We start from the raw sequence: 11,548 nt of genomic DNA, 5'->3' as shown, positions 1-11,548 counted from the left end.
CGCCCTGCACTTGAGCTGGCTGTTGTCATATTGTGGGCGGCCTCAGGCTTGCAGCCAGAAGAAGTTAAATTGGGCACTATTTTTTCCAAAGTGAAAACAGCGCCCCCTTATTGACAAGAAGTTTTAACGTACCGTCTCGGTTTTTGGGGAATTGAAAAAAGTTACAATTTAATACGACTGAAATGTTTACAAACTAGATGAGCTGAAATGAAAGCAACATCTGACAATGAACACTCAGATTATAGTCAAATTACGTCTCATCTCAGAAACAAAGTACAGTATGTTTAGATAGGTGTAATCTAGAGCCAGGCTTGTTGATTTGTAATCTGAGGATATCCTGCTATTGAGGGAGTTCTATTACGCTGGCCCGGGTTGAACTGGACAATGGCCGTCACGTCATCTGGCGACAGCGGGATGGCAGGAGCGCTGTTTCTCAAAACATCCCATGTTGTCAACAAGTCAGCATAGTGCATCGTCAAGAAACATACATCTCTTTTCCATGAAATAAATGTTTAATTTTCAAACTAGATTTCATTGGGAAGGCAGTTAAAGCGTTCTTATCAAAAGCATTTACTTAATTTGCATGTGAAAACACAGAATCCTACTCAGTGCTAGCGCTTATTGACGTCACTTTTGTTTTGAGCCGATTTGCCGTCGGCCAGAGCGGAGCACCTGGTTCACGCCCAGGAGGCAGCCCGGCTCCAAAACCAATGCACTTTTCAAACTCCTCCCACCCGGGTACCGGGGTACCCCCGCTGGATAAACGAACCCCTCACTGACACACTTGTTGAATTATGCAAGCGAACAAAGTAATTAATGAAACAAAACAGGTGACTGTAATTAGGGTAGACAGAGCAAGTATTTGTAGTTGCAGCCAGGTTCCAACCTTTATGTTAATGTTTTCATACACCAGGTGTATTTAGAAGCACATATCATTGTCTTTATAAAAAACTAAACTAAATACCAGATACAATAATAAAATGTATATATATATATATATATGAGTGCATTCTTACAATATGTATATTTTTTAATTGTACAATAAATGTAAAACCTGAATTCACACCAAAATCTCTGAACTCCATTCATTATTTCTCCATGCCAGTAAACTATTTTATGTGCTATAGTTCAGTAAATATCTGATGGATTATAAAAAATGAGTAAAGTTTGGAGTATCTTCAGCCACTGTAAGGAGGCCTGCGTCTTGTGACCGTAGAATTACACACAGGACTCCTCAGACACACCCCTTCAGAAGGGACATTCTCTAATCCGAGCCAGGTCTTATGCAAATGATCAACATGCAAGTTACAGTAAGTCGTTTGCCTTTTTTCCAGTAAGAAGCATGTGACACGCAGACTCTCACACAGAGCTGTTATTACACCCACTCACACTTCTGTACTTAGTGACACCATACAAAGCTTTTGTCACACACTTTCACACTTCTGTACTTATTGACACCATACTGTCCTCTGATAAACAGGGAGATGTTAGAGTAGTGATGCAGTTAGTGTCTGTCCACTTGTTTTGATGTAGATAGAGGATGAGAAAGAGGAAAGGAGAAGAAGTGAGAGTAAATGTGAACCGTAGGCCCTCTCTGAGAAAGACAGAGACATCTCTGAATAACTATTATCTCTGGTGTCCATGTCACACAGGAGACAGTAAATGTAGACCTTAGGCCCTCTCTGAGAAAGATAGAGTCATCTCTGAATAACTATTATCTCTGGTGTCCATGTCACACAGGAGACAGTAAATGTAGATCTCAGGCCCTCTCTGAGAAAGACAGAGACATCTCTGAATAACTATTATCTCTGGTGTCCATGTCACACAGGAGACAGTAAATGTAGATCTCAGGCCCTCTCTGAGAAAGACAGAGACATCTCTGAATAACTATTATCTCTGGTGTCCATGTCACACAGGAGACAGTAAATGTAGACCTTAGGCCCTCTCTGAGAAAGACAGAGACATCTCTGAATAACTATTATCTCTGGTGTCCATGTCACACAGGAGACAGTAAATGTAGACCTCAGGCCCTCTCTGAGAAAGACAGAGACATCTCTGAATAATTATTAACTCTGGTGTCCATGTCACACAGGAGACAGCAGTTATTCTTTGTGCACCGTCTTGCATTGAGCTGTCTACTGTTCATCCTGCTGCTGGTGTCAACATCACATCAGAGTCTCAGTTTAAACCACTGCTTAAAGTTTAACAGGAAGTGGACCCCCTGAGTTTGAAATGGTGTGAATGACATCTGAAAACCCTCTGAGATGCAGACATACATTCTAACACATGTCTCTGAATATCTCTTCTCACTGAGAACAGCAGAGATGAAAATAACTATACATGGCCATCGATGGCGTGCAAGGCAAAATGTCTTAAACTACTAAGAGTATGAAGCATTAGACTTCTCTGCTGTTTAGGTCCTACAGCTATCACGTTGTAGCAGTATGAAGAGTTAGACCTGACTTCTCTGCTGTTTAGGTCCTGCAGCTATCACGTTGTAGCAGTATGAAGAGTTAGACCTGACTTCTCTGCTGTTTAGGTCCTACAGCTATCACGTTGTAGCAGTATGAAGAGTTAGACCTGACTTCTCTGCTGTTTAGGTCCTGCAGCTATCACGTTGTAGCAGTATGAAGAGTTAGACCTGACTTCTCTGCTGTTTAGGTCCTACAGCTATCACGTTGTAGCAGTATGAAGAGTTAGACCTGACTTCTCTGCTGTTTAGGTCCTGCAGCTATCACGTTGTAGCAGTATGAAGAGTTAGACCTGACTTCTCTGCTGTTTAGGTCCTGCAGCTATCACGTTGTAGCAGTATGAAGAGTTAGACCTGACTTCTCTGCTGTTTAGGTCCTACAGCTATCACGTTGTAGCAGTATGAAGAGTTAGACCTGACTTCTCTGCTGTTTAGGTCCTGCAGCTATCACGTTGTAGCAGTATGAAGAGTTAGACCTGACTTCTCTGCTGTTTAGGTCCTACAGCTATCACGTTGTAGCAGTATGAAGAGTTAGACCTGACTTCTCTGCTGTTTAGGTCCTGCAGCTATCACGTTGTAGCAGTATGAAGAGTTAGACCTGACTTCTCTGCTGTTTAGGTCCTGCAGCTATCACGTTGTAGCAGTATGAAGAGTTAGACCTGACTTCTCTGCTGTTTAGGTCCTGCAGCTATCACGTTGTAGCAGTATGAAGAGTTAGACCTGACTTCTCTGCTGTTTAGGTCCTGCAGCTATCACGTTGTAGCAGTATGAAGAGTTAGACCTGACTTCTCTGCTGTTTAGGTCCTACAGCTATCACGTTGTAGCAGTATGAAGAGTTAGACCTGACTTCTCTGCTGTTTAGGTCCTGCAGCTATCACGTTGTAGCAGTATGAAGAGTTAGACCTGACTTCTCTGCTGTTTAGGTCCTACAGCTATCACGTTGTAGCAGTATGAAGAGTTAGACCTGACTTCTCTGCTGTTTAGGTCCTGCAGCTATCACGTTGTAGCAGTATGAAGAGTTAGACCTGACTTCTCTGCTGTTTAGGTCCTACAGCTATCACGTTGTAGCAGTATGAAGAGTTAGACCTGACTTCTCTGCTGTTTAGGTCCTGCAGCTATCACGTTGTAGCAGTATGAAGAGTTAGACCTGACTTCTCTGCTGTTTAGGTCCTGCAGCTATCACGTTGTAGCAGTATGAAGAGTTAGACCTGACTTCTCTGCTGTTTAGGTCCTGCAGCTATCACGTTGTAGCAGTATGAAGAGTTAGACCTGACTTCTCTGCTGTTTAGGTCCTACAGCTATCACGTTGTAGCAGTATGAAGAGTTAGACCTGACTTCTCTGCTGTTTAGGTCCTGCAGCTATCACGTTGTAGCAGTATGAAGAGTTAGACCTGACTTCTCTGCTGTTTAGGTCCTGCAGCTATCACGTTGTAGCAGTATGAAGAGTTAGACCTGACTTCTCTGCTGTTTAGGTCCTGCAGCTATCACGTTGTAGCAGTATGAAGAGTTAGACCTGACTTCTCTGCTGTTTAGGTCCTGCAGCTATCACGTTGTAGCAGTATGAAGAGTTAGACCTGACTTCTCTGCTGTTTAGGTCCTGCAGCTATCACGTTGTAGCAGTATGAAGAGTTAGACCTGACTTCTCTGCTGTTTAGGTCCTGCAGCTATCACGTTGTAGCAGTATGAAGAGTTAGACCTGACTTCTCTGCTGTTTAGGTCCTGCAGCTATCACGTTGTAGCAGTATGAAGAGTTAGACCTGACTTCTCTGCTGTTTAGGTCCTACAGCTATCACGTTGTAGCAGTATGAAGAGTTAGACCTGACTTCTCTGCTGTTTAGGTCCTGCAGCTATCACGTTGTAGCAGTATGAAGAGTTAGACCTGACTTCTCTGCTGTTTAGGTCCTGCAGCTATCACGTTGTAGCAGTATGAAGAGTTAGACCTGACTTCTCTGCTGTTTAGGTCCTGCAGCTATCACGTTGTAGCAGTATGAAGAGTTAGACCTGACTTCTCTGCTGTTTAGGTCCTGCAGCTATCACGTTGTAGCAGTATGAAGAGTTAGACCTGACTTCTCTGCTGTTTAGGTCCTGCAGCTATCACGTTGTAGCAGTATGAAGAGTTAGACCTGACTTCTCTGCTGTTTAGGTCCTGCAGCTATCACGTTGTAGCAGTATGAAGAGTTAGACCTGACTTCTCTGCTGTTTAGGTCCTACAGCTATCACGTTGTAGCAGTATGAAGAGTTAGACCTGACTTCTCTGCTGTTTAGGTCCTGCAGCTATCACGTTGTAGCAGTATGAAGAGTTAAACCTGACTTCTCTGCTGTCTAGGTCCTACAGCTATCACGTTGTAGCAGTATGAAGAGTTAGACCTGACTTCTCTGCTGTTTAGGTCCTGCAGCTATCACGTTGTAGCAGTATGAAGAGTTAGACCTGACTTCTCTGCTGTTTAGGTCCTGCAGCTATCACGTTGTAGCAGTATGAAGCTCACATGTGCACATGCTCATTTTTTGCACTACACCGTCTTACATCTACAGTTCATGACAGACAGACAGGCAGAGAGAGAGACAGAGAGGGAGATACAGACAGACAAACAGACATACAGGCAGAGAGACACACAGAGAGGGGGGAGGGAGAGGGAGATACAGTCAGACAAACAAACATACAGGCAGAGAGACAGACAGAGGGGAAGAGAGAGGGAGATACAGACAGACAAACAGACATGCAGACAGACAGACAGACAGACAGACAGACAGACAGACAGACAGACATGCAGACATGCAGACATGCAGACAGACAGACAGACAGACAGACAGACAGACAGACAGACAGACAGACAGACAGACAGACAGACAGACAGACAGACAGACAGAGTGGGGGGAGAGAGAGGGAGATACAGACAGACAGATATGGAAAGAGAGAGATGGAGAGAGAGAGAGAATATTTGTGAGAACCTTAGACATTTAGACATCCCTCCCTCCCCGAAAGAGGAAAGGAGAGCTGTGAGTAAACATGTCTGAACAACTATTCTCTCTGAGAAGTGTAATGCTCTAATCCGAGCCAGGTCTTATGCAAATGATCAACATGCAGTTTATAGTAAGTCGTTTGCCTTTTTTCCAGTAAGAAACATGTGACAGAGAGCTGTTCTTATACCCATTAATACTTCTGTACTTCCTGACACCATACCGTCTCTGATAAACAGGGAGATGTTAGTGTGCAGTGCAGTTATTGTCCGCCAGCTTCTTTTGATGTAGATAGAGAATGGAGGAGACAGTCCATGTGGAACTTAGGCCCCCACTGAGAAAGATAGAGACATCTCTGAATAACTATTATCTCTGGTGTCCATGTCACACAGGAAACAGTAATATAGACCACAGGCCTTCTCTGAGAAAGATAGAGACATCTCTGAATAACTATTATCTCTGATGTCAATGTCACACAGGACTCAGTTTATAAAACTCTACATGGCCATTTATGGCCGACCACAGAGTGCAATACCTAATGCAGCATTTTGGCATTTCAATGATTTTATCTACCCTGTGGTAAACTAAACTAATATAAACTATATACACAAACTAATCTACTCTGTCGTAAACTAAACTAATATAAACTATATACACAAACTAATCTACACTGTCGTAAACTAAACTAATTTAATAACCTCTTGAGCCTATGGGGGGTGCTATTTCGATCTTGGGAAAATTGGTCTCCAAATTAAACTGCCTAGTACTCAATTCTTGCTCGTACAATATGCATATTATTATTATTATTGGATAGAAAACACTCTCTAGTTTCTATAACCGTTGGAATTATGTCTCTGAGTGAAACAGAACTCATTCTACAGCACTTTTCCTGCCAGGGAGTGAGATTTCAGAAATCTTGGCCCTTGTTCCCAGGTCAGTTTTTGAGTCCCTGTGAATGCTATGGGGCTACAAACGCTGCCTTCGCCTTCCTCTAGATGTCAGTAAGCGGTGACAATTTGAATGGGGTCGATTGCGCAATCCGGGACCTTATAAAACACCACAAGGCGGAAGTCCCTTTCTTTTCAGCCGTGCGCTCGACGCAGAGTGGTCGTCGGACTGGCCTCCTTCCAAGCTTTGGTTTAGGCACTTCTCTATCCCCGGTCATATTTTTATTCGTTATAGGTGTTAAAGACATCATAAGGTAGTTAATTTAAACCGTTTTATAGCAATTTATATCCGTTTAGTGCGATTTTGAGGCATTTCTTTGTGCTACACTTTGAAGAGTTGGGCACTTTTCCTGTACATGCCGAACGTTAGTAGCCATTTCGACATGACAAGAGGACATCTTTCGACCAAAAGACGATTAGACCGGAGAAAGGATACATTGCCCAAGATTCTGATGGAAGAACAGCTCATAGTAAGAACTATTTATGATGATAAATCGCTGTTCTGTTGAAAAATGCTAAACGCATATATCGCCATTTTTTTTTGTGTAGCTTCGCTTTGGCGGACCCTGTATTGCACAGTAAGGATAATTTTAGAAATGTAATTCAGCGATTGCATTAAGAACTAATTTGTCTTTCAATTGCTGTCCAACTTGTATTTTTTTAGTCAAGTTTATGAATAGTTTTCGATAAAAATAGGTGTCTTTCCAAGATGGCGCCAGGCAGATTGCTTGAGTAGTTGGACAGTATTTCCATTGTGTAAGCACGATTTGTGCCTCTAAATATGCACATTTTCGATCAAACTCTATATGTATGTTGTAATATGATGTTACAGGAGTGTCATCTGAAGAATTCTGAGAAGGTTAGTGAAAAAATTAATATATTTTGGTGGTGATAACGTTATCGCTCTCTTTGCCTTGAATTAATGCTGGGGTAACGTTTGCACATGTGGTATGCTAATATAACGATTTATTGTGTTTTCGCTGTAAAACACTTAGAATATCTGAAATATTGTCTGAATTCACAAGATCTGTGTCTTTCCATTGCTGTGTGCTGTGTATTTTTAAGAAATGTTTTATGATGAGTAAATATGTAATACACGTTGCTCTCTGTAGTAATTCTAGTCGCTTTGGGGAGATTTGTGATGGTGGCTGCAATGGCAAACTATGATTTATACCTGAAATATGCACATTTTTCTAACAAAACTTATGCTATACAATAAATATGTTATCAGACTGTCATCTGATGAGGTTTTTTCTTGGTTAGTGGCTATCAATATCTTTATTTGGTCGAATTGGTGATAGCTACTGGTGGAGAGAAAAAATGGTGGACTAAGAAAAATGGTGTCTTTTGCTAACGTGGTTAGCTAATAGATTTACATATTGTGTCTTCCCTGTAAAACATTTTAAAAATCAGAAATGATTGCTGGATTCACAAGAAGTGTATCTTTCATCTGGTGTCTTGCACTTGTGATTTAATGATATTTAGATGCTAGTATTTACTTGTGCCGCTATGCTAGGCTATGCTAGTCAGCTTTTTTACTGGTGGGGGGTGCTCCCGGATCCGGGATTGGGAGGAACTAGAAGATAAACTATAATCTAATCTACACTGTGGTAAACTAAACTAATATAAACTAAATATACAAACTAATCTACACTGTGGTAAACTAAACTAATATAAACTATATACACAAACTAATCTACACTGTCGTAAACTAAACTAATATAAACTAAATATACAAACTAATCTACACTGTGGTAAACTAAACTAATATAAACTAAATATACAAACTAATCTACACTGTGGTAAACTAAACTAATATAAACTAAATATACAAACTAATCTACACTGTGGTAAACTAAACTAATATAAACTAAATATACAAACTAATCTACACTGTGGTAAACTAAACTAATATAAACTAAATATACAAACTAATCTACACTGTGGTAAACTAAACTAATATAAACTAAATATACAAACTAATCTACACTGTGGTAAACTAAACTAATATAAACTAATATACAAACGAATCTACACTGTGGTAAACTAAACTAATATAAACTAAATATACAAACTAATCTACACGGTAGTAAACTGAACTAATATAAACTAAATATATAAACTAATCTACACTGTTTTAAACAAACATGGTTTTCAGAAAATAAGTCTGGAGTCACATGGTGGTGGTTAGTGTCGTCCTATTGGTTAGACAGTTTCCCCTTTAATGAGGTTGACCGTTAAAACTGTCTCTGACATTAGACTGAGTCACACAGAGACTCCAGCTGTGCAGCGAACAGACACAAACCTACAACTGAGACAACAGCAGACATTACAACAGTAGAAGTTACAACAGTAGAAGTTACAACAGTAGAAGATACAACAGTAGAAGTTACAACAGTAGAAGTTACAACAGCAGACGTTACAACAGTAGAAGATACAACAGTAGAAGTTACAACAGCAGACGTTACAACAGTAGAAGCTACAACAGTAGAAGATACAACAGTAGAAGCTACAACAGTAGAAGATACAACAGTAGAAGTTACGATTTGAAGACGAAGGATACCATGGATTTTGATGATAGTATATATGCCAATCAAAGACCCTTCATGCCCCGCAAGAAGGATGGAGCTGGTGATCAACATTCAGGTAACAGCCGGTGCTCATTTTGGGTTTCTGAACTCCACCATATGCTGAAAAAAACAGCATAGACCAGCAACAATTTCAAGCTGCTCCATGCTGGTCTAGATGGTTATGTTGGTCAGTGCTGGTCTAGAGGGTTATGCTGGTCAGTGCTGGTCCGATACTGGTCTAGAGGGTTATGCTGGTCAGTGCTGGTCCGATACTGGTCTAGAGGGTTATGCTGGTCAGTGCTGGTCCGATACTGGTCTAGAGGGTTATGCTGGTCAGTGCTGGTCCGATACTGGTCTAGAGGGTTATGTTGGTCAGTGCTGGTCCGATACTGGTCTAGAGGGTTATGTTGGTCAGTGCTGGTCCGATACTGGTCTAGAGGGTTATGCTGGTCAGTGCTGGTCCGATGCTGGTCTAGAGGGTTATGCTGGTCAGTGCTGGTCCGATACTGGTCTAGAGGGTTATGCTGGTCAGTGCTGGTCCGATACTGGTCTAGAGGGTTATGCTGGTCAGTGCTGGTCCGATACTGGTCTAGAGCGTTATGCTGGTCAGTGCTGGTCCGATACTGGTCTAGAGGGTTATGCTGGTCAGTGCTGGTCCGATGCTGGTCTAGAGGGTTATGTTGGTCAGTGCTGGTCCGATACTGGTCTAGAGGGTTATGCTGGTCAGTGCTGGTCCGATACTGGTCTAGAGGGTTATGCTGGTCGGTGCTGGTCCGATACTGGTCTAGAGGGTTATGCTGGTCGGTGCTGGTCCGATACTGGTCTAGAGGGTTATGCTGGTCAGTGCTGGTCCGATACTGGTCTAGAGGGTTATGCTGGTCAGTGCTGGTCCGATACTGGTCTAGAGGGTTATGCTGGTCTGTGCTGGTCCGATACTGGTCTAGAGGGTTATGTTGGTCAGTGCTGGTCCGATACTGGTCTAGAGGGTTATGCTGGTCAGTGCTGGTCCGATACTGGTCTAGAGGGTTATGCTGGTCAGTGCTGGTCCGATACTGGTCTAGAGGGTTATGCTGGTCAGTGCTGGTCCGATGCTGGTCTAGAGGGTTATGCTGGTCAGTGCTGGTCCGATACTGGTCTAGAGGGTTATGCTGGTCAGTGCTGGTCCGATACTGGTCTAGAGGGTTATGCTGGTCAGTGCTGGTCCGATACTGGTCTAGAGGGTTATGCTGGTCAGTGCTGGTCCGATACTGGTCTAGAGGGTTATGCTTGTCAGTGCTGGTCCGATGCTGGTCTCGAGGGTTATGCTGGTCAGTGCTGGTCCGATACTGGTCTAGAGGGTTATGTTGGTCAGTGCTGGTCAGTGCTGGTCCGATACTGGTCTAGAGGGTTATGCTGGTCAGTGCTGGTTCGATGCTGGTCAAGATGTCACACAGAGTCACACAGAGGCTCCAGCTGTGCAGCGAACAGACACAAACCTACAACTGAGATAACAGCAGACATCACAACAGCAGACATTACAACAGTAGAAGTTACAGCATTAGAAGATACAACAGTAGAAGTTACAACAGTAGAAGATACAACAGTAGAAGTTACAATAGTAGAAGTTACAACAGTAGAAGATACAACAGTAGAAGTTACACTAGTAGAAGTTACAACAGTAGAAGTTACAACAGTAGAAGTTACAATAGTAGAAGTTACAACAGTACAACAGTAGAAGTTACAATAGTAGAAGTTACAACAGTAGAAGTTACACAAGTAGAAGATACAACAGTAGAAGATACAACAGTAGAAGTTACAATAGTAGAAATTACAACAGTAGAAGTTACAACAGTAGAAGATACAAGAGTAGAAGATACAAGAGGTCTGAAAACTTTCCAAATGCACTGTAGCCATTTTATTTAGACTTGTTATTCTTCCTCGTTATTCACTGTGTATTTATTTCTTGTGTCACTATTTTAAACATTATATCTTTAACTCTGCATTGTTGGAGAAGGACCCGTAAATCAGCATTTCACTATTAGCATACACCTGTTTTTTACAAAGCAATTGACAAATGAAATTTGATTTGGATTGAAATAGGTGTCATTTTGGCTGCCTGAACTCTGCAATATGTTTAAGCCAATATTCTGTAAGTTCTGGAAGTCAAGCAGTAGACAATGTGAGGTGCTGGAACTCAGTTCTGGTGTTCTGTCCCTTGTCAAGCTTGTCTATTTCCCTCAGTGATTCAAGCAGAAAATGGACACACATGTAGACACCAAATTAAATGCTGATAAAGAGTAAATACTTCTGGTAATAATTTGTGCTTCAGTGTCTTGTCAGTGGTGGAAGAGATACTCTGGAGCTGCTGCAGTGTGTCTGGGGCTGCTGTGTGTTCTCCTACTGGCTGGGATCACAGGCCTGTTACTCTACCGTGAGTTAGATTTGTTCTCACTCAAACATTCCTCATCATCAGTGGTGTTACGACCAGGGTTCAATTACATTTACATTCCAGTCAATTCCATTCAGAAAGCAAGCCAAATTTCAATTCCAAAAATTGGAAATCAATTGGAATTCCAGTGTATTTCCTGATTTGACTGGAATTGAAATGCAACTGACCCCAACAA

General features: G+C 41.9%; 1 protein-coding gene across 1 annotated transcript in view; it reads left to right on the top strand.

The window, feature by feature from the left end:
* Nucleotides 1–8,562: 8,562 nt before the first annotated feature.
* Nucleotides 8,563–11,548, top strand: part of LOC139579565 (CD209 antigen-like protein C) — a 6,643-nt gene continuing 3,657 nt past the window's right edge. Inside the window, exons 1-2 of the mRNA XM_071408316.1 lie at nucleotides 8,563–9,021; nucleotides 11,254–11,355. Of these exons, the coding sequence (XP_071264417.1) occupies nucleotides 8,940–9,021; nucleotides 11,254–11,355 (184 nt within the window). The 5' untranslated portion in view covers nucleotides 8,563–8,939. The remainder of the gene's footprint in view (nucleotides 9,022–11,253; nucleotides 11,356–11,548) is intronic.

Source organism: Salvelinus alpinus, chromosome 6, assembly GCF_045679555.1.
Source record: "Salvelinus alpinus chromosome 6, SLU_Salpinus.1, whole genome shotgun sequence".
Lineage (NCBI taxonomy): Eukaryota > Metazoa > Chordata > Actinopteri > Salmoniformes > Salmonidae > Salvelinus > Salvelinus alpinus.
Note: the sequence above shows the minus strand (reverse complement) of the source record. Positions and strands in the feature narration are given on the sequence as shown.